Genomic DNA, 24,190 nt, shown 5'->3' with positions numbered 1-24,190 from the left:
AAGGGATTTGATTTAGGTCATACCTGAATGGTCTAGTGGTTTTCCTTACTTTCTTCAATTTCAGTCTGAATTTGGCAATAAGCAGTTCATGGTCTGAGCCACGGTCAGCTCCTGGTCTTGTTTTTGCTGACTGTATAGAGCTTCTCCATCTTTGGCTGCAAAGAATATAATCAATCTGATTTCAGTGTTGACCACCTGGTGATGTCCATGTATAGAGTCTTCTCTTTTGTTGTTGGAAGAGGGTGTTTGTTATGACCAATGCATTTTCTTGGCAAAACTCTATTAGTCTTTGCCCTGCTTCATTCCGTATTCCAAGGCCAAATTTGCCTGTTACTCCAGGTGTTTCTTGACTTTCTACTTTTGCATTCCAGTCCCCTATAATGAAAAGGACATCTTTTTTGGGTGTTAGTTCTAAAAGGTCTTGTAGGTCTTCATAGAACCATTCAACTTCAGCTTCTTCAGCATTACTGGTTGGGGCAAAGACTTGGATTACTGTAATATTGAACTGTTGCCTTGGAAACGAACAGAGATCATTCTGTCGTTTTTGAGAGTGCATCCAAGTACTGCATTTCAGACTCTTTTGTTGACCATGATGGCTACTCCATTTCTTCAAAGGCATTCTTGCCCACAGTAGTAGATATAATGGTCATCTGAGTTAAATTCACCCATTCCAGTCCATTTCAGTTTGCTAATTCCTAGAACGTCGACATTCACTCTTGCCATCTCTTGTTTGACCACTTCCAATTTGCCTTGATTCATGGACCTGACATTCCAGGTTCCTATGAAATATTGCTCTTTACAGCCTCGGACCTTGTTTCTATCACCAGTCACATACACAGCTGGGTGTTCTTTTTGCTTTGGCTCCATCCCTTCATTTTTTCTGGAGTTATTTCTCCACTGATCTCCAGTAGCATATTGGGCACCTACTGACCTGGGGAGTTCCTCTTTCAGTATCCTATCATTTTGTCTTTTCATACTGTTCATGGGGTTCTCAAGGCAAGAATACTGAAGTGGTTTGCCATTCCCTTCTCCAGTGGACCATATTCTGTCAGATCTCTCCACCATGACCTGCCCATCTTGGGTTGCCCCATGGGAATGGCTTAGTTTCATTGAGTTAGACAAGGCTGTGGTCCTAGTGTGATTAGATTGACTAGTTTTCTGTGAGTATGGTTTCAGTGTGTTTGCCCTCTGATGCCCTCTTGCAACACCTACTGTCTTACTTGGGTTTCTCTTACCTTGGGCGTGGGGTATCTCTTCACGGCTGCTCCAGCAAAGGGCAGCCATTGCTCCTTACCTTGGACGAGGGGTATCTCCTCCCTATTGCCCTTCCTGACCTTCAACGTGAGATAGCTCCTCTAGGCCCTCCTGCGCCCGGATTTGAAACAGCTCAACAGAAATTTCATCACCTCTACTAGCTTTGTTCATAATGATGCTTTCTAAGGCCCACTTGATTTCACATTCCAGGATGTCTGGCTCTAGGTCAGTGATCACTCCATCGTGATTATCTGCGTTGTGAAGATCTTTTTTGTACAGTTCTTCTGTGTATTCCTGCCACCTCTTCTTAATATCTTCTGCTTCTATTAGGTCCATACCATTTCTGTCCTTTATCGAGCCCATCTTTGCATGAAATGTTCCCTTGGTATCTCTAATTTTCTTGAAGAGATCTCTAGTCTTTCCCATTCTGTTGTTTTCCTCTATTTCTTTGCACTGATCACTGAGGAATCTTTCTTATCTCTCCTTGCTATTCTTTGGAACTCTGCATTCAGATGATTATATCTTTTCTTTTCTCCTTTGCTTTTCATTTTTTTTTTCACAGCTATTTGTAAGGCCTCCTCAGACAACCATTTTGCTTTTTTTCATTTCTTTTCTATGGGGATGGTCTTGATCCCTGTCTCCTGTACAATGTTACGAACCTTCGTCCACGGTTCATCAGGCACTCAGTCTATCAGATCTAGTCCCTTAAATCTATTTCTCACTTCCACTGTATAATCATAAGGGATTTGATTTAGGTCATACCTGAATGGTCTAGTGGTTTTCCCTACTTTCTTCCATTTAAGTCTGAATTTGGCAATAAGGAGTTCATGATCTGAGCCACAGTCAGCTCCCAGTTTTGTTTTTGGTGACTGTATAGAGCTTCTCCATCTTTGGCTGCAAAGAATATAATCAATCTGATTTTGGTGTTAACCATCTGGTGATGTCCATGTGTAGAGTCTTCTCTTGTGTTGTTGGAAGAGGTGGACCACTGGAGAAGGGAATGGCAAACCACTTCAGTATTCTTGCCTTGAGAACCCCATGAACAGTACAAAAAGGCAAAATGATAGGATACTGAAAGAGGAACTCCAGATATCAGTAGGTGTCCAGTATGCTACTGGAGATCAGTGGAGAAATAACTCCAGAAAGAATGAAGCGAGGGAGCCAAAGCAAAAACAATACCCAGCTGTGGATGTGACTTGCGATAGAAGTAAGGTCTGGTGCTGTAAAGAGCAATATTGCATAGGAACCAGGAATGTTAGGTCCATGAATCAAAGCAAATTGGAAGTGGTCAAACAGGAGATGGCAAGAGTGAATGTCGACATTCTAGGAATCAGTGAACTGAAATGGACTGGAATGGGTGAATTTAACTCAGATGACCATTATATCTACTACTGTGGGCAAGAATGCCTTTGAAGAAATGGAGTAGCCATCATGGTCAACAAACGAGTCTGAAATGTAGTACTTGGATGCAGTCTCGAAAACGACAGAATGATCTCTGTTCGTTTCCAAGGCAAACCAATCAAAATCACAGTAATCCAAGCTTATGCCCCAACCAGTAACACTGAAGAAGTAGAACAGTTCTTTGAAGACCTACAAGACCTGTTAGAACTAACACCCAAAAAAGATGTCCTTTTCATTATAGGGGATTGGAATGCAAAAGTAGGAAGTCAAGAAACACTTGGAGTAACAGGCAAATTTGGCTTTGGAGTACAGAATGAAGCAGGGCAAAGGCTAATTAGAGTTTTGCCATTATTAATAAACCTCCTACAAATGTTTTTCATTTTCACAACTACACAATCACATAAACATTATTATCTCCATTCTAAAGATAAGGCTCCTGATGTAGAGACTGAGAAATGTATCATTATTACAGGTAATGAGCAGCAGAGCCAATTCATCTAGACTTATGGAAGGAAAGAACAAATATCAGAGATACAAGGAAACACTGATGACAACTTTTTCAAATCTTTTTGTCAAATTCCCTCTGTATTTTCTCCTTATATAGCAGGGAAACATAAGTTCTGCCTGGCGTTGGCAGAAAAACAACAACAACAACAAACTCTCCATTTTCAAACATACAGTTGGAAGGGAATGGTCACTGGCAACTGATGGACACTGAATTTCATATTGTCACCCTGCTTATTTAACTTATATGCAGAGTACATCATAAGAAATGCTGGGCTGGAAGAAGCACAAGCTGGAATCAAGATTGCCAGGAGTAATATCAATAAGCTCAGATATGCAGATGACACCACCCTTATGGCAGAAAGTGAAGAGGAACTAAAAAGCCTCTTGATGAAAGTGAAGTGGAGAGTGAAAAAGTTGGCTTAAAACTCAAAATTCAGAAAACGAAGATCATGACATCTGGTCCCATCACTTCATGGGACGTAGATGGGGAAACAGTGGAAACAGTGTCAGACTTTATTTTTTGGACTCCCGAACCACTGCAGATGGTGACTGCAGCCATGAAATTAAAAGACGCTTACTCCTTGGAAGGAAAGTTGTGACCAACCTAGATACCATATTCGAAAGCAGAGACATTACTTTGCCAACAAAGGTCCATCTAGTCAAGGCTATGGTTTTTCCTGTGGTCATGTATGGATGTGAGAGTTGGACTGTGAAGAAGGCTGAGTGCCAAAGAATTGATGCTTTTGAACTGTGGTGTTGGAGAAGACTCTTGAGAGTTCCTTGGACTACAAGGAGATCCAACCAGTCCATTCTGAAGGAGATTAGCCCTGGGATTCCTTTGGAAGGAATGATGCTAAAGCTGAAACTCCAGTACTTTGGCCACCTCATGTGAAGAGTTGACTCATTGGAAAAGACTCTGATGCTGGAAGGGATTGGGGGCAGGAGGAGAAGGGGATGACAGAGGATGAGATGGCTGGATGGCATCACCAACTTGATAGATGTGAGTCTGAGTGGACTCCGGGTGTTGGTGATGGACCAGGAGGCCTGGCGTGCTACAATTCATGGGGTCGCAAAGACTCGGACACAACTGAGCGACTGAACTGAACTGAACTTCATATTTTATCTAAACCTATTTTATGACTTTTCTCATCTTTCAATTTTTATTATAAAAACAATTTTTTAGTCTTTTCTGTGTCAGCTACTGTTCTGTATGTTTTTGTATGTATCAACTCATCTAATCAATTTGACCTCCCTATACTGTTGATGTTATCATTATTCTTATTTTTTCTTTTCACAAATGAGAAAATTGAATCGTTACTTAATCATATGGTGGTTAAGTAATTTGGTCACTTTCACAGACCAGATTCAAGCCCAGGCATCTTTAACCATTAGGTTCTGCACTATACTATTCATAATCTAATGCTTATATACTTTTTTTTTCATATATAAAAGCTCTACATTTTTACTTCCCACACAGACACACTTTATGTTATTGTTTTTTACACTTTATGTTATTAATCTCATAATTTACTTCTTTTATATTGTGTTTCCATTAACAACTGTTTATGGTTATAGTTATTTTTAAATTTCATTTATTTTATGTATTTTTGCTGCAGTAGGTATTCGTTGTTATGCATGGACTTTGGTTGTGGTGAGTGGGGGCTACTCTTCATTGCGGTGCTCATGTTTCTCATTGCGGTAGCTTCTCTTATGGCAGAGCGCAGGCTCTAGGCACATGGGCTCAGTGGTTGCTGCACACGGGCTTAGTTGCTCTGCAGAATGTAAAGATTGAAACTGTGTCCCCTGCATTGGCAGGTGGATTCTTATCCACTGTGCCACCAGGGACGTCCAGTTATAGTTATTTTTAATACTTTTGCTTTTAAATTGTTATCCTGAGGTTCAAAGTGATTTATGCACCACCATTACAGTATTACATTATTCTGTATTTATCTTTATTTACCTTTATCAAACCTCTTTCTACTTTGTAATAACAGGTTTTATTCTGATTCCCCTCCCCCCCCCCCATATAACTAAGTATAGTTTGATATACATACTAGGCCTTTAAACACTGAATACATAATGAATATTGATTGTGACTGTATTTCTCTTCCTTTTTCATATATTTACTCCTGAATGTATACCTTCAAAATCCTATTACTCAAAGTATAGCTCCCAGCATAGGCACCACCTGGAACATTGTGAGAAATGCAGAATCCCAAGACCTATCCCAGATCTACTGTGTCAGTAAGTTTCCCACATGACTCACCCACACATTAAAGTTTGAAAAGCACATTTTAAAGTATGTGTGTAAATTTACAAACTTATCCCACGATATCCACATGGCTCTCTCACCTGCTCACACACTTGAATGCCTTCACTCTGGCCTCTCCAGTCCCATCCCAAGGTTCTATGATTTGGTCAGCTCCACAAGAGCTATTTCTTTGTAAGTAGTGGTTTCTTTGAGAGATGAGCCAAGTGACTCAAGGGAAACACTAGTAGCTAATTTTTGACTTTTGTATTTCGCTTCAAAGCAAGCGCACAAGAATCTCTCCTGCCCAGTCCCCCCACCACACACACAGGGATTAGCTTCCTCAGGCTACAGCTGCAGGTGTGCTGAAGAAAGCAGCAACTCAGGTGGAGCAAGGACTCCCAGCCTGGTATGAGAAGAAAGCTGGTAATCACCAGGACAGACCACTAAGCCTCTAAAGTAGCTCATATGTCTCAACCATCAGGAGGGTTTCATAACAGCACATTTTATCTTTGCATACTCCTCTGCAGCTGCTGTGAAACCTGACGGTGTAAACTTGTGAATAAAGAAGGTATTGATATAGAACATCCAAGGCAATGCATTCTAGAGAATCTAAAGGGCATTTTGTGATCCCAAGATCGAGGCATCTCTTTCTAAACTAAGAGATGATATCAGCACAAGAATAATGAAAAGGAAGTCCTTACTCAGCATGAAGGGAAAGCAGATAACTGTGGATCCCCACTCTTGAAACTGGAAATCAGGTTGATTTGTTTAAAAGCAAGACCCAAAAGGATTAAACTGTTTTCAAGTTACTTAACCTTGTTCTCAATTGCTTCAGTTGTATCTGACACTTTGTGACCCTATGGTCTGTTACCTGACTAGCTCCTCTGTCCATGGGATTCTCCAGGCAAGAATACTGGAGTGGGTTGTCATGGCCTCCTCCAAGGGATCTTCCCAGCCCAGAGATTGAACCCATGTCTCTTATGTCTCCTGCATTGGCACTAATACCACCTGGGAGCCCTACTTAACCATATGCAAAAATAAAACTCTAGAATATCTATAGGAACACAAAAATATCTAGCAGCCAAAATATAAAACTCACAATGTTTAATATATAGTAAAAAATTCAGTTCAGTTCAGCCACTCAGTTGTCCCTCTGCAACACCAGGGACTGTGGCACGCCAGGTGTCCCCATCCATCACCAAATCCCAGAGTTTGTTCAAACTCATATTCATCAAATCGGTGATGCCATCCAACCATCTGATCCTCTGTCATGCTCTTCTCCTCCCACCTTCTATCTTTCTCAGCATCAGGATCTTTTCAAATGAGTCAGTTCTTTGCATCAGGTGACCAAAGTATTGGAGCTTCAGCTTCAGATCAGTCCTTCAAATGAATATTCAGGACTGATTTCCTTTAGGATTGACTGGTTGGATCTCCTTGCAGTCCAAGGAACTCTCAAGAGTCTTCTCCAACACCACAGTTCAAAAGCATCAATTCTTCAGCAATCAGCTTTCTTTATAGTCCAACTCTCACATTCATACAAAACTATTGGAAAAACCATAGCTTTGATTACATGGACATTTGCAGGCAAAGTAATATCTCTGCTTTTTAATATGCCATGTAGGTTTCTCATAGCTTCTCTTCCATGGAGCAAGACTCTTTAAATTTTCTTCCATGGAGCAAGAGTCTTTAAATTTCATGGCTGTAACACCATCTGCAGTGATTTTGGAGCCCAAGAAAATAAAGTCTGTCACTGTTTCTATTATTTCCCCATCTATTTGCCATGAAGTGATCGACCCAGATAATCTCGATGGTGTGATCACTCACCTAGACATCCTGGAATGCGAAGTCAAGTAGACCTTAGAAATCATCACTATGAACAAAGCTAGTGGAGGTGATGGAATTCCAGTTGAGCTATTTCAAATCCTGAAAGATGATGCTGTGAAAGTGCTGCACTCAATATCTCAGCAAATTTGGAAACTCAGCAGTGGCCACAGGACTGGAAAAGGTCAGTTTTCATTCCAATCTCAAAGAAGGGCAGTGCCAAAGAATGCTCAAACTACCACACAGTTGCACTCATCTCACACCCTAGTAAAGTAATGCTCAAAATTCTCCAAGTCATAGCTTTGATTAGATGGACATTTATGGTTCTATGGTTCTTAGGCAGTATGTGAACCATGAACTTCCAGATGTTCAAGCTGGTTTTAGAAAAGGCAGAGGAACCACAGATCAAATTGCCAACATCTGCTGGATCATAGAAAAAGCAAGAGAGTTCCAGAAAAACATCTATCTCTGCTTTATTGACTATGCCAAAGCCTTTGACTGTGTGGATCACAATAAACTGTGGAAAATTCTTCAAGAGATGGGAATACCAGACCACCTGACCTGCCTCTTGAGAAGGCAGGTCAGAAAGCAACAGTTAGAACTGGACATGGAACAACAGACTGGTTCCAAATAGGGAAAGGAGTACGTCAAGGCTGTATACTGACACCCTGCTTATTTAACTTATATGCTGAGTACATCATGAGAAATGCTGGACTGGAAGAAACACAAGCTGGAATCAAGATTGCCGGGAGAAATTTCAATAACCTCAGATATGCAGATGACATCACCCTTAAGGCAGAAAGTGAAGAGGAACTAAAGAGCCTCTTGATGAAAGTGAAAGAGGAGAGTGAAAAAGTTGGCTTAAAACTCAACATTCAGAAAACAAAGATCATGGCATCGGGTCCCATCACTTCATGGGAAATAAACGGGGAAACAGTGAAAACAGTAGCTGACTTTATTTTTTGGGGCTCCAAAATCACTGCAGATGGTGACTGCAGCCATGAAATTAAAAGACACTTACTCCTTGGAAGGAAAGTTATGACCAACCTAGACAGCATATTCAAAAGCAGAGACATTACTTTGCCAACAAAGGTCCGTCTAGTCAAGGCTATGGTTTTTCCAGTGGTCATGTATGGATGTGAGAGTTGGACTGTGAAGAAAGCTGAGTGCCGAAGAATTGATGCTTTTGAACTGTGGTGTTGGAGAAGACTCTTGAGAGTCCCTTGGACTGCAAGGAGATCCAGCCAGTCCATTCTAAAGGGGATCAGTCCTGGGTGTTCTTTGGAAGGACTGATGCTAAAGTTGAAACTCCAATACTTTGGCCACCTCATGTGAAGAGTTGACTCACTGAAAAAGACCCTGATGCTGGGAGGGATTGGGGGCAGGAGGGGAAGGAGATGACAGAGGATGAGATAACTGATGGTATCACCGACTCGTTGGACATCAGTTTGAGTGAACTCCGGGAGTTGGTGATGGACAGGGAGGTCTGGCGTGCTGTGATTCATGGGGTCGCAAAGAGTCAGACACGACTGAGCGACTGAATGGAACTGAACTAATGGGACCAGATACCATGATCTTAGTTTTCCAAATGTTGACTTTTAAGCCAGCTTTTCCACTCTCTTCTTTCACTTTCATCAAGAGGTTCTTTAGTTCTTCTTTGCTTTCTGCCATTAGGGTGGTATCATCCGCATATCTAAGGATATTGATAGTTTTCCTCACAATCTTGATTCCAGCTTGTGCTTCATCCAGCCTAGCATTTCGCATGATGTACTGTGCACATAAGCTAAATAAGCAGGGTGACAATATACAGCCTTGACGTACTCCTTTCTCAATTTGGAACCAGTCCATTGTTCCATGTATGGTTCTCACTGTTGCCTCTTGACCTGCATACAGATTTCTCAGGCAGCAAGTAAGGTGGCCTGGTATTCTGATTTCTTTAAGAATTTTGCACAGCTTGTTGTTATCCACACAAAGGCTTTGGTGTAGTCAATGAAACAGAAGTAAATGTTTTTCTGGAATTCTCTTGCTTTTTCTATTAACATAGATGTTCTATACCAACATCTACAGATGTTGGCAATTTGATCTCTGGTTCCTCTTCCTTTCTAAATTCAGCTTGAACATCTGGAAGTTCTCAGTTCATGTATTGTTGAAGCCTGGCTTGGAGAATTTTGAGCATTACTTTGCTAGCATGTGAGATGAGTGCAATTGTGTGGTAGTTTGAACCTTCTTTGGCGTTGCCTTTCTTTGAGATTTGAATGAAAACCGACCTTTTCCAGTCCTGCGGCCACTGCTGAGTTTGCTGGCATATTGAGTGCACTTTAACAGCATTATCTTAGGATGTGAAACAGCTCGGCTGGAGTTCCATATCCTCCACTAGCTTTATTCATAGTGATGTTTCCTAAGGCCCACTTGACTTTGCATTCCAGGATGTCTGGCTCTAGGTGAGTGATCACACAATCATGGTTATCTGGGTTGTGAAGATCTTTTTTGTATATTTCTTATGTGTATTCTTGCCACCTCTTCTTAATATCTTCTGCTTCTATTAGGTCCATACCATTTCTGTCCTTTATTGAGCCCATCTTTGCATGAAAATTTCTCTTGATATATCTAATTTTCTTGAAGAGATCTCTAGTGTATCCCATTCTATTGCTTTCCTGTATTTCTTTGCATTGATCACTCAGGAAGGCTTTCTTATCTCTCCTTGCTATTATTTGGAACTCTGCATTCAGATGGGTATATCTTTCCTTTCCTCCTTTGCCTTTTGCTTCTCTTCTTTTCTCAGCTATTTATAAGGCCTCCTCAGACAACCATTTTGCTTTTTTACATTTCTTTTTCTTGGGGATGGTTTTGATCACTGCCACCTGTACAATATCATGAACCTCCATCCATAGTTCTTCAGATGTTCTATCAGATCTAATCCCTTGAATCTATTTGTCACTTCCACTGTATAATCATAAGGGATTTGATTTAGGTCATACCTGAATGGTCTAGTGGTTTTCCCTACTTTCTTCAATTTAAGTCTGAATTTGGCAATAAGAAGTTCTTGATCTGAGACACAGTCAGTTCCTGGTCTTGTTTTTGCTGACTGTGTAGAGCTTCTCTATCTTCAGCTGCAAAGAATATAATCAATCTGATTTCGGTATTGACCATCTGGTGATGTCCATGTGTAGAGTCTTCTCTTGTGTTGTTGGAAGAGGGTGTTTGCTATGACCAGTGCATTGTCTTGGCAATACGCTGTTAGCCTTTGCCCTGCTTCATTTTGCACTCCAAGGCCAATTTTGTCCGTTATTCCAGGGATCTCTTGACTTCCTACTTTTGCATTCCAGTCCCCTATGATGAAAAGGACATAATTTTTTGGCATTAGTTCTTGAAGGTCTTGTAGGTCTTCATAGAATCATTCAAATTCATCTTCTTCAGCATTAGTGGTTAGGGCATAGACTTGGGATTACTGTGATACTGAATGGTTGGCCTTGGAAATGAACCAAGATCATTCTGTCAGTTTCGAGATTGCACCTAAGTACTGCATTTCAGACTCTGATGTTAACTATTAGGGCTACTCTATTTCTCCTAAGGGATTCTTGTCCACAGTAGTAGATATAATGGTCATCTGAATTAAATTCACCCATTCCGGTCCATTTTAGTTCACTGATTCCTAAAGTGCTGGCTAAACAATTATCAAGTATGCAAAGCAGCAGGAATGTTTGACTTATAATGAGGAAATAAATAATAAATCAAGACCAATTCAGCACTGACAGCAATAATAAAATTATAGAAAAAGATCTTTTTTTTTTTTACATCACAACATTGTTTATTATGTGAATTTTTTACAATACAAACAAAAAAACACAGAAATGCAATATATGAATACAGCTAAATGCAGAATGGTGACTTTTTTTTCTTTTCAAGAGGCCATGATTCCCATTTCTAGTAAAATAAAAGAGACTGCACATAGGTAGAAATAGGTTGGTTGTTAGCTTCACAATTTTGCCTAGAAATGATCTATAAATGCATTTTCCCCCCTGCTACTTACCATAAAGTGTAAAAAGGGAATTAAAGGAAAGTTTCCTTGTTGGTTCCTATCATATGAAAGATGCTATATTCTATTTTTTAGCAGGGCCAATATATGGAAAATACCTAAATTAAATGTTATTACAAAAATGAAGCAGTAATGAGATTCTGGCTAAAGAGGGTACTAAATGAAAATAATATATATTTAAAGAATTCAAAACAAACAAACAAAAAAAAGGTTGTTATAAAAAAGCTCTAGGTGCATTGTAAGCATATAGGTTTTTTTTCCATGTGTATTTTTAAACAATGGAAGTGTCAAAAAATAGGGTCAACTGTGTTAGACTAAATTACATTATTGTATACGCTGCATTGAATGGAACCTCTGTATTATAATTATCATAAAGAAGCATAGTTTGCATCATATTATGGCAATTTATCCTCAATGAAACCTTTCAGAGTCCTTTTATTTTGGAATATCCTGTAAACAATCAAACCACCAGAACATGATTGTACAACAGTAAAATGTTTTCTTGCATTAAATTGAAGACATCTGTTTAATAAAAAAAGAAAAGAAAAATGTAGGAAAGGTACTTAGAGCTGTTAGTTTCTAAGTACACAACAACCCTAGACAATTCAAGGCATCTTAATCTCCATCAAGAACAAAAAAATAATAATAATTTTTGTCATGCTGTTAAATCCATCATTAAGGATAAAACCGGTGCAAATTGGTCAAATGGATCCAACAAACACTGATGTCCAAGCTGGCATATTGGCAACTAATACGTAACTGGTGGTCAATAGAGGGTTTAAAAGATCTTCCCTTTTTTCTTGTTCTTTTCCAAGGTTCTTGAAGAGTTCTGTTGTTCTAAAATACGTTGTTGGGCTTCCCAGTTTGCTTTCTCATCTTCAAACTGACGACGTTTTTCCTCTAATTCTTTGTGCTGTGCTTCCAAATTCTTTTTCATTTGCTCATGGCGCCGTTGGAGCTCAGCTTCAGAGTCCTTCAGTTTTTGAACTTTTTCTTTGACCTTCATCTCAAACACCTGTTCCATCTCCATCTCCATCTTCTTCATTTTAGCTACATGTTCCCTTCTTTCTTCTTCCATTTGTGCAAGAGGGCTCTTAGTAAGTTGCCCTTTATTCTTGTTATTATCAACTCCATTATAAGTCACAGCTGCCAGTTTTCTGCTCCGGTAGTTCTCATAGTGTACATTATTAGTGACATCTTTCAAGTCCTGCATATGTGTTCTTATCAACATATTTCTTAGAATTGTAAAATCACAATGTTCACCATTTTCAACTTCTGCAACACCCCAAGGATACTGCCTTCCTCTGACCCTTTTTCCATTAACTTCAATGATAGTATTACTACCTACCACAGCAAGAGGTAAACGGTCCTTTATCTTTTTAACAAGCTTATTTTCTTCTTCATCATCTGTCTCTGGGAATTCATATATTTTAATTTTATGTTCTTGGATTTCTTTCATTATCTGTTTCTTAAACTGTTGGCATTCCTCTGGTGTGAGTGTGTCTGCTTTGGCAATAAGTGGAATGATATTCACTTTTTCATGCAAATGCTTCATAAACTCAATATCCAATGGTTTAAGTCCATGTCCTGAAGGAGCAATGAAGTATAAACAACATTGCACTCTGTTATCAGGCATCTGACGTCTGTTCACTCTAGATTCTGCATTTAGGTAGTCCTCGAACTTACTATCAATGTAGTCGATAACAGGCTGCCAGCAATTACTATTATCCACTGCATCTCCGAATCCTGGGGTATCGACTATTGTGAGCAGCAACTGAACACCACCTTCTTTGATTAAAACTTTGGACTGTTCCACCTGTACAGTCTTTTTTATTCTATGGGAAGGACCTGGATACTCTGGAGAATACAAATCTGTGAGGAATAATGAGTTGATTAATGTTGACTTTCCCAGTCCAGATTCACCGACAACCATAAGTGTAAATTCAAAACCTCTCTTCACTGATTTTCTGTATACTTGATTTGGGAGATTTGCAAATCCCACATAGCCTTCAAGGTTCTTCTGTTGCCATGGTGCTGCTGTTGACGCTCCTCTCTTCAGCAGCAGCGGATCTCGCACTGACCGACATCCCCTCCCCCCTCCGCGACCAGCCCGGGTGCAGCGCAGCCCGCCTATTCTCCAAAGCCGCCTACGCCGATTCCGCGGCGTAGCCGCCCGGAGTCGCTGCTCCGCTTACGCAGGCAACAGCGGGCGGACTCCTCCACTCAGAAAAAGATCTTAACATAGTGATTACATCTATATTCTACATGACCAAAAAGCTGCAGGGCAGATAGAACATATTAGGTAGAAATATAAAATATATTTATTAAAAGACTCATAATGATCTTTTAAAGATTAAAAATATACTAGGTAGGATTGATGTCAAATTAGACACTGCAAAAGAAAACTGGAAGATATCAATAGAAACTATCCAAAATAAAGCACAGAGAAAAAGTGCATACAAATAAATAATTAAGAGAACATAAATGAGATGTGTTTTAGGGCTCCCCTGGTGGCTCAGACGGTAAAGAATCTACCTGCAATGTGAAAGACTTGGGTTTCATCTCTGGGGAACAATAAAGGAGATGTAGGCAACTTCAAATGCCTAACATTTATATAATTAGACTCCTTGAAGGGACAGGAAAAAAAATATAAGAAATAATGGTTGAAAAACTTTCAAATTAAAAAAAAAACTATATACCCACAGATCCAAGAACCTCATGCAACCTCGAGCATAAGATGTATGAGAAAACTGTTCCAAGCATATCATAATCCAGTTGCTTAAAATCAGTGATAAAAAGAAAACCCTAAAGCAGTGAAAAAAAAAGTCATGATATGTTCATAGTAACAAAAATAAGGATAAAAGCATATTTCTCATCAAAACAATGCAAATGAGAAGATAGTGGAACATCGTTAAGGTATTAAAAAAAAAATTGTCAGTATAGAATTCTATACCCAGCAAAATCTTTTAACACATCACTGACTAGGGGATTTTTGCAGAAACTAACACCTGTGACATTAATACATCTCAGGTCAATAATGTGTTAAAAATGAAGGTGAAATAAAGAAAAGTTTGTTGATATACAACAGCTGAAAAAAAATCCATCAGCATCAGACCTGCAGTATAGGAAACATTAAAGAAAATCTTTCACTCACAAGGAAAATGATATCAGATTGAAATATGTTTCTGCCAAAAGGAATGAAAAGCATCAGAATGGTAACTACATGGGTAAATATGATTTATTTATTACTAGTGGAATATCTTTAAGATAACTGGCTGTTTAGAACAGGGACTGAAAAACTTTTCTGGAAAGGGTTAAGGAATAAACATTTTAGGCATTGTGAGATGTGTAGTCTGTGGCAACTACTCAGCTCTGCTGTTATAGTATGAAAGCATCCATTAAAAGGCATGTAAATAAATTGGCATGGGTGTGTTATGGTGAAACTTTACTTACCAGTACAGGTGGGAGGCTGGTTTGACCCTCGGGCCTTATTGTAAATATATAAATCAATATATTATATAATATATATAATATATTATATATCAATCCCTGATTTAAAGCAAAAATAATAATAACATATTGTGGGATTTATGACACATATAGAAATAAAAAATGTGGCAACTGTAGATTAAAGCCAGAAGGTGAGAACTGGACATATATTACTCTGAAGTTTTTTTTTTTACTATATGTGAAACATAAAATGTTACTTGAGGTAAACTGTACTAAGTTAAGTATTTAAGTGTGCTGTTAATCCTATTGCAATTGCTAACATAACAAAGAGTTACAGTTAATACGCCAATAAAGGAGACAGAGTAAAATTGTAAAATATACTTTAAAAGAAAGCAGTGAAGAGAAGAAAGAGGAAAAAAGACAAATGGGATAAACAGAAATCAAGTAGCAAGAAAATATAAAATACTGACTAAGATGTCAAAGACGGTAATAGAAGAGGTGAAAACAACAGGTCAGATGGGTACTATTAGTGGAGAGATGAAAACTGTAAGAAAATAATCAAATGAAATGCTAGAAACAAAATCAGACATTAAAAATGCCTTTCACGTGCCTATCAGTAGATGTCACATAGTTGAAAAAAATCAGTGACCTTGAAGATAAATCAATAGAAATAACTCAAACAAAAGCACAAAGAAAAATAGTGGAAAAATAAAGAGCATCTAAGAGATAGAGAATAATGTCAGATGGTCTAATAAACTTGATGACAAAATCCAAACCACAGATTCAAGAAGTCCAGAAAACATCAAAGAAGATACGCCAACTGCTGAAAACAATAACAATGAAGAGAAAACCTTAAAGGCAGCTAGAAGGAAAAAGTCACATTAAACGCAGAAAAACAAAAATAAAATGAGAGCAGACTTTTCATTAGAAACCATGCAAGCCAGAAGACAATGCAGTAATGTCTTTAAAGTGCTGAAAGGAAAAAGAAAAACCTGTCAATTCAGAACCCTAAAACCCAGAGAAGAGAGTTTTCAAAGAGGAAGGACGAAATAGTGACTTTCTCACACAAACAAAATCTCAACTAATTCTTTGCCGCTAGCTCTTCACTACAGGATATGTTAAAGGAAGTTCTTATGGTAGAAGATGTAAAATATCAAACAAAAATTTGAATCCACACTGAGAAATGAACAGCATTGTAAATGGAATAAATGAAGGCAAAAATAATTTTTATCTTTTAAAAATTGCTTTAGAAGGTAACTATAATATTTCTCATTCTTAAGTCTGTTTTTCCTGATATCAATATAGCTTTTTTTTCCCACAAATAATAATTATTTTCCTTGAGGTAGCATCGGAGAAGGCAATGGCAACCCACTCCAGTACTCTCACCTGGAAAATCCCATGGACGGAGGAGCCTGGTGGGCTGCCGTCAATGGGGTCCCACAGAGTCAGACACGACTGAAGTGACTTAGCAGCAGCAGCAGCAGCAGCAGCAGCATTGGTTTATAACATTGTATCTTTCACTTGTACAAAATTATAATTCGGCTTCTGAATATACTAGTAACGTGCTGACCACCAAGAATCTAGTTTTCCAGGTTCCTTTTTATTAGTGTTAGTGTGTAATATGTTTCCATTCTTTCACTTTTAATGTAGCTATTAGTTTATGCTTAAAGTTGATTTTTGTAGACAGTATACAGTTGGGTCTGATTTAATTTTTGTCTAATTATATAATTTATGTCTTTTTACTGAGATGCTTAGTTTGCATTTAATATTATTCATATGGTAAGTTTTAAATCTATCATCCTATTAAATGTTTCCCATTTGTATTATTTATTCCTTTTCTTTTCTTCTTTTTGATTGACTATTTTTATGCCTTAAGCTGGAATCAAGATTACCGGGAGAAATATCAATAACCTCAGATATGCAGATGACACCACTCTTTGGCAGAAAGTGAAGAGGAACTCAAAAGCCTCTTGATGAAAGTGAAAGAGGAGAGTTAAAAAGTTGGCTTAAAGCTCAACATTCAGAAAACGAAGATCATGGCATCCGGTCCCACCACTTCATGGGAAATAGATGGGGAAACAGTGGAAACAGTGTCAGACTTTATTTTGGGGGGCTCCAAAATCACTGCAGATGGTGACCGCAGCCATGAAATTAAAAGACGCTTACTCCTTGCAAGGAAAGTTATGACCAACCTAGATAGCATATTTAAAAGCAGAGACATTACTTTGTCAACAAAGGCTCGTCTAGTCAAGGCTATGGTTTTTCCAGTGGTCATGTATGGATGTGAGACTTGGACTATGAAGAAGGCTGAGCGCCAAAGAATTGATGCTTTTGAACTGTGGTGTTGGAGAAGACTCTTGAGAGTCCCTTGGACTGCAAGGAGATCCAACCAGTCCATTTTGAAGGAGATCAGCCCTGGGATTTCTCTGGAGGGAATGATGCTAAAGCTGAAACTCCAGTACTTTGGCCACCTCACGCGAAGAGTTGACTCATTGGAAAAGACTCTGATGCTGGGAGGGATTGGGGGCAGGAAGAGAAGGGGACGACAGAGGATGAGATGGCTGGATGGCATCACTGACTCGATAGACGTGAGTCTGAGTGAACTCCGGGAGTTGGTGATGAACAGGGAGGCCTGGCATGCTGCGATTCATGGGGTAGCAAAGAGTCGGACACGACTGAGCAACTGATCTGATCTGATCTGATCTGATCACGTCTCCACCGCTGATTTTTTTATTTCTATTACTTCTAAACAAAAAAAAATCCTTTATAGTCTCTGCCCTAGGATTTACAACAGGTATATTTGATTAATCAGAAGTCAAATAATATTATAAAATCTTATATAAAGATCTTGTAAAAGTGTCTTTTTGGTTCCTTCCTCCCATCCTTTGTGTCATTATTAATATACAATTTACTTTTATATATGCTTAAAACACACAATGTATTTCTACTATTTTGGGTTTAGATATTAATACAAAAAGTGGTAAGAAAATAAGTAAGGATAGAGAAGAGACTAACAACACAACCTGACCTAATGGACATTTATGGATCACTCATCCAACAACAGGAGAACATTCTTCTCAAGCGTACAGGGAATATTCATAAGATAGACCATGTTCCGTGTCATAAAACAAACACTAACAAATTTATAAGAATAGCAACTGTACAACATAGTGAAATTAAACTAGAAATCATAATCAGAGTATCTGGAAAACTCACAAATATTTGGAAATTACACAACAAATTTCTAAATAACCCACGAATCAATGACATCTCAAGAGAAATTTTCAAATAATCTGAACTCATAAAATGAAAAATATAACAAAGTTTAAGAAACATACACCTACCATACAACCCAGACAGTCCATTCTCATTTAGCCATGAGAAAGAAGAAAACTGTGTCCATACAATAACTTTTATACAAATGTCCTTAAAATTTTTATTTGTAATTGACAAAATTTCAAAACAACCCAAGTATCTATCAAAAGGTAAATATGTAAATGTTGCTGTATCCATATAACAGAATACTACGTGTAATATAAAAAATATAAACAAGCTGTGGTGTATTTGTACAGTGTAACACTATCTGGAATAGAAAGAAATACACACATATGGGTGAATTTCAAAACTATTATGCTGAGAGAAATAAGCCAGGCAAAACAGAGTATATATTTTACGACTCCATTTATACAAAATTCTAGAAAACGCAAACTTAATCGATAATGACAGATCAGTGGTTGCCTAGAATGAAGGGTGGGGGTAGGGAGGAGAGAGAAGGAGGGATTACCAACAGATCCACACTTTTAGGGGTGATGGCTATGTTCACAAGCTTGATTGTGGTGATAATTTCATGGGTGTATGAATATGTCAAAATGTATCAAACTTGCACAATTTAAAATATGTGCAGTTATTGTATGTCAACCTTGACAACGCAGTTAAAAATAAATCAGGGAAATTCATGTGAACTTTTACAATTTTAGTTGACTTCAAGCAGACATCTTGAATAGGACCTAAGAATAACCACACTCTACCCCATTCTTTCCTAGCATATGTAAAAATAAATACATGGGATTTTTTTCAGAGCTTGACTTCATAAAATTTTGCTTAAATGTCTAGAGTTTAAATCGATGTTGCAAACTTAAAAAAAAAAAAAAAAACTTTTTCCAAAGAGAAAAGTCTTAAAGATAAATATGATTCAAAAGAATAATTATCACCCTAACTTCTACTTGTAGCATCTTTCAGCCTATTTACCACTTCGCCTCCTGGACCACAGTTATCAGCAACAGCATCATATTCTCTCTTTTTCATTATCATTACATCATAAGATCATTTTTATAAAGTCATCTGGATCCACTATTAAGATGCTGTGTTACCTCATGAAGAAGTAGTTTTCACTTTTTATTCACAATAAAAGCTCAGACTGGGCAGTTTTATCACTGCTTATCCCACATCCAGGGAAAAATCACCCTCCAGTTGGCAGCAAAGAACAGCTAGTAACTTTAAGGCTGCAACAGGCCCTGACTGCTAGGGGGCACACCCCTGCTTTAGGGGGGTGGAGGCTTAGGCAGCAGGAAATTCTTATAGCACCATGACTCACTCCAATAAAACAAATGAACCAGGCCATGAGAACTTGGAGAAAAATATATAATTTTGCAGCCTATTCCCATCTGTTCAATGATACCAGCATTCACAACCAATATATTAAATTGAATATCCTAATGATATTTGCCATTCCTGGTTTTGAGTTTATTTCCTTAAAGAACAAGCATTTTGCTTTTCTAATTTCAGAGAATATGAAGAACTGTTCTCTAACTAAATCCAGGATTATGAATGCTTCCTCCTAACAAAGTAGCCCCTATGCCCCTCCACCCATTTGACAATTCAGTTGCTAAGAAAATAAAGGCTGTTTCTCTGCGTTTGCATGTGAGGCCGCGTGAACATCTGAGCCTCGCAGCCCCACCTCTCACACAGGAGGAGTACCCTGTGCCCTCGTGCTCTTCAGCTCTCACTTTGGGCCAAGGAAATAGTTTGCGGTCAGCAGTCACACAATAATCCCTGGCAAGTGAGTATTGCCATTTTGAACCCCAAGTCTCAAAGGCATATTTCCTGTCTTCTGTTTATTGTTACTGCTAGAGTTTCATCTTGTAGCTTGTTGTGGTTATTATTATTTTTTAAAGCCACAGGAAGTTGCTGTTGTCTGGTTTGGGTCGAGTTTCTTTAGTTTGTTCTTTCTGCTACCACATTATGAAAGGCACTAGGCAAGCACTGTCTGTGTTGCTCTTCTCCTAAATGTCAGCTTCCCCTGGCTGCTCAGGTAAGTGGAATTTTCCAGTACAAGTGTCCCCCAGTCTCCTCTTTCTTGATTTGGCAGCTAATTGACCTGTCAGCATTCACTCTGCATATGTTATTTGCAATGTTTGGAACATTTCTGAAAGGTAAAATAATGAGGCCTAAAGTCACACTTTTTAAAAGAAACTTTACATTGTCCTCTCCATTTTACCAGAAAGGGAGTTACTGAAGTGACCTGATGGTAAACTAAAGTTTCCACTTTTAAGAATCTTTTTGGATGGGTTTATTAGCCCAAACTTGGACATCTTCTTCAGAATGTTCCTTTAGGTTCTCCTGTATGATTTTCTCATTGGTATTAATAGAATCAACCACAGATTGCTTGCTCAGTAGTTTGTTAGGTATTAGTACAATCTGACTTGAAATTTATCTCATAATGCATTTGGCCAATTATTTAAGAACTAGCCACTCTAGTGGCTCAGATGGTAAAGAATCTGTCTGTGATGCAGGAAACCCAGGTTTGATCCCTGGGTCAGGAAGATCCTCTGGTAAAGGGAACGGCAACCCACTCCAGTATTCTTGCCTGGAGAATTCCATGGACAGAGAAGCCTGGCAGGCTACAGTCCTTGAGGTTGCAAAGAATCAGACATGAGAGACTAAGTGCACACATGCAACACTCTGCTGACACTGCACAGCTACCTTTGGCTGCCTAACTCCAGATTTCTTTTATGAAAGAAATAAAAGTCTATCATAATCCCCATATTAAGATGCCTCAATCCTTGGTCCTAATGAACGTTACCTTAAGTGACAAAGATTCTGCAGGTATGATTAAGTTAAGGGTCTTGAGATGAGGTTATTCTGAATTATCTGGGTGAATCTTAATTGCCATCAAGTGCTTATAAGAGAGAAGCAGAAGGAAATTAGACACACTGGGGAGAAGCTGATGTGAAGACAGGAACAAAGATTGGAGTGAGGTGACTACAAGCTAAGGAATGCTGGATCTCACCAGAAGCTAGAAGAAATAGGCACTTTCTGCCCTAGCCCCGCCCAAGGTAGAGTGTCTCTGATCACACCTTGATTTCAGCCCAGGGAAAATGATTTCAGACTTCTGGCCTCCAAGACTATGAGAGGGTACATTTCTATTTTTTATGCCAAAAACAAAACAAAAATTTAAGGACTATTAGAAAACACCTCCAGGACTTTCTAAAATCTCCATTCCTTGTCAGAGATTTTGTGATGACATGAATGACAGCATCATTTACTCACACGGGAGGGTCTCAGACTGAAACTCTCCCAGATATATGTAGAATAAGTGACCTCACTGTATGTCTGTACTCCCAACATATAGGAAATTAAGGCTGGCAAGTCTGAGAGCAGGGCCCAAAGAGAGGGCTACTCTGAATGATAATGTCAGAGGTAGGGGTAATTCACATCTCTAACTTCCCTTTCCCTTCAGAAACACAAATCAATGGACCTGCCTTTCTTTAATTTATCTAAACTGTTCTTGAACCTGTTTATATGTTCAGCCTGTATGAACTCCTGGGGTAAAGAATCTGAGAACCACTGTTTAAGAGGATTGATTGTATTGCCTGTAGGAAAATAGAGTGAAGATGAATCAATCAGGCAGAATCATTGTGCTGCAAGCCAGATCAAAAGATTCTCTGAGCCTGCCCATGTACACGTGCTCCTCCTGCAAACACAGAGCATCTGGTCATGTCCTGCCTTGGTGGGCAGAGGAAAACACAAGCTCTCACCCTGCCAGCTGTGTCTTCCATCTTAATTTAAAATTCACACTGAAGCTAGAGTTAATACACTCAGCTGGGCTATGCGAGCTCTCAACCCTTCCTTTCAGAAAGGGCTATTGATATCTTTCTTGAAAAAATATTTACTACTACCTATGAAGCTGCTTTGTGCTAGTTGTTGTTTAAATAAATAAAAAAGGCATGGCTCTTACCACTTGCAGGATTCAGTCAGCAAAACAAGCAAAATAGGCAGACAAACAAAAAGAAGTCTATAGCCGGAGACAGGATAACTATGAAGAGACATCATTTAATTAAGAGGAGAGGATTAAATATTTATAATCTTTACCAGAGTTACCCTACCCTACAAGTGCCAAAGTTGAGTGGATGGATAGATGGATAGAAGGAAGGAAAGAGATCGACAGATGTACGGATGGACAGAAAGACAGACACCGACTCCACATTTGCTCAGGAACTGGGAGAAAATTTAAAGAGATCAATGACTTGATTCTTCTGAATCTGGTAATACTAATGAAGAGATGGTCAGTACTCAGTAGATTTGCCACAAGAGGAATGGGCATACTGGGACCACATTTTTAAAAGAGCTAGTCTGATAGGGTGAGTAGGCAAAATAAAAATAACCACAATGGAAATGGAAGAGGTGAGAAAACAGGCTGAAGGGGCAGTGCATATGAGAGAGGAGAAGACAGGCAAAGAAGATTTGGCGGAGAGATTTCTGGTAAAGAATTTGTGTATTGAGGGACAATCTGGATTTTTCAAAGCTCTTCAGATGATCCTATCAGTCAAATCTCAGAACCACTTACCTCTACTACCCTAAAAATGGCCATCAGATCAAGCTTTCAACTATTTTCATTTTATTATTTCCTCTATTAAAAGACCACACATTGTTTCCTTCCCAATTATTCAGTAGGTATTATCTATTCTTTTTTTTAAATTAATTAATTTATTTTAATTGGAGGCTAATTACTTCACAATATCATGGTGGGTTTTGCCATACATTGACATGAATCAGCTACAGGTTATATGTGTCCCCTGATCCTGAACCCCCTCCCATCTCCCTGCCCACTCTTTTTTTTATAAAGGCAAGTTGTACATATGCATGCATACTCAGTTGTGTCCAACTCTTAGCGACCTCCTGAACTGAAACCCACCAGGCTCCTCTGTCTGTGGGATTTTCCAGGCAAGAATATTGAAGTGGGTTGCCATTCCCTTCTCCAGGGGATTCTTCCCAACCTAAGGACTGAACCCCCATCCCCTGCATCTCCTGTATTGGTAAGCAGATTCTTTACCACTGAGCCACCTACAAAGCCTTTAAGGCAAGAAATATGACTTTATTCAGAAAGCTAGCAAACAGAGAAGATGGCAGACTAATGTCTCCAAATAACCATCCCGTCCAGTCTGAGGAAAACAATAAAATGGAAAGACTAGAGATCTCTTTTTAACAATTGGAGACACCAAGGGAATATTTCATGTAAAGATAGGTACATTAAAGGCAAGGACCTAACAGAAGCACAAGAGATTAAGAAGAGGTGATAAGAACACACAGAAGAACTATACAAAAAAGCTCTTAATGACCCAGATAACCAGGATGGTGTGGTCATTCACCTAGAGCCAGACTTCATCCTGGAGTGTGAAGTCAAGTGGGTCTTTGGAAGCATTACTATGAACAAAGCTAGTGGAGGGGATGGAATTCCAGCTGAGCTTTTTCAAATCCTAAAAGATGCTGCTGCTATAGTGCTGTACTCAATATGCCAAAAATTTGGAGAACTCAGCAGTGACCACTGGAAAAGGTCAGTTTTCATTACAATCCCAAAGAAAGGCAATGCCAAAGAATGTTCAAACTACCACACAATTGCACTCATTTCACAAGCCAGTAAGGTTATGCTCAAAATCCTTCAAGCTAGGCTTCAACAGTACGTGAACCGAGAACTTCCAGATGTACAAGCTGGATTTAGAAAAGGCAGAGGAACCAGAGATCAAATTGCCAACATCTGTTAGGTCATAGAAAAAGCAAAGGAATGTCAGAAAAACATCTACTTCTGCTTTATTGACTATGCCAAAGCCTTTGACTGTGTAAATCACAAAAAACTGTGGAAAATTCTTAAAGAGATGAGAAGACCAGACCTCTTTATCTGCCTGCTGAGAAACCTGAATGCAGGTCAAGAAGCAACAGTTAGAACCATACATGGAACAATGAACTGCTTTAAAATTGGGAAAGGAGTATGTCAAGGCTGTATATTGTTACCCTGCTTATTTAACTTATATGCAGAGTACATCATGCAAAATACCAGGTTGGATGAAGCTCAAGCTGGAATTAAGATTGCTGGGAGAAATATCAATAACCTCAGATATGCAGATGACACCACCCTAACAGCAGAAAGCAAAGAGGAACTAAAGAGCCTCTTGATGAAGGTGAAAGAGAAGAGT

The 24,190-nt window shown here is 38.8% G+C and overlaps 1 protein-coding gene and 1 long non-coding RNA gene across 2 annotated transcripts in view; both read right to left on the bottom strand.

The window, feature by feature from the left end:
• LOC133233503 (uncharacterized) overlaps nucleotides 1-24,190 on the bottom strand; it is a 305,868-nt gene that overhangs the window by 134,828 nt on the left and 146,850 nt on the right. The gene's annotated exons all lie outside the window — the stretch shown is intronic.
• On the bottom strand, nucleotides 11,688-13,483 carry LOC133233502 (septin-7-like). The gene has a single exon (XM_061393364.1). The coding sequence runs from the start codon at nucleotides 13,201-13,203 to the stop codon at nucleotides 12,049-12,051; it is 1,155 nt and encodes a 384-aa protein (XP_061249348.1). The 5' UTR covers nucleotides 13,204-13,483; the 3' UTR covers nucleotides 11,688-12,048.

Source organism: Bos javanicus, chromosome 20 (genome assembly GCF_032452875.1).
Source record: "Bos javanicus breed banteng chromosome 20, ARS-OSU_banteng_1.0, whole genome shotgun sequence".
Classification (NCBI taxonomy): Eukaryota; Metazoa; Chordata; class Mammalia; order Artiodactyla; family Bovidae; genus Bos; species Bos javanicus.
The sequence above is the reverse complement of the archived record's forward strand: the minus strand, read 5'-3'. Positions and strand labels throughout refer to the sequence as shown.

Excerpts from the sequence above, each read along its gene's own strand:
- LOC133233502 (XM_061393364.1), bottom strand. The coding sequence starts at position 13,203 with ATGGTTGTCGGTGAATCTGGACTGGGAAAGTCAACATTAATCAACTCA.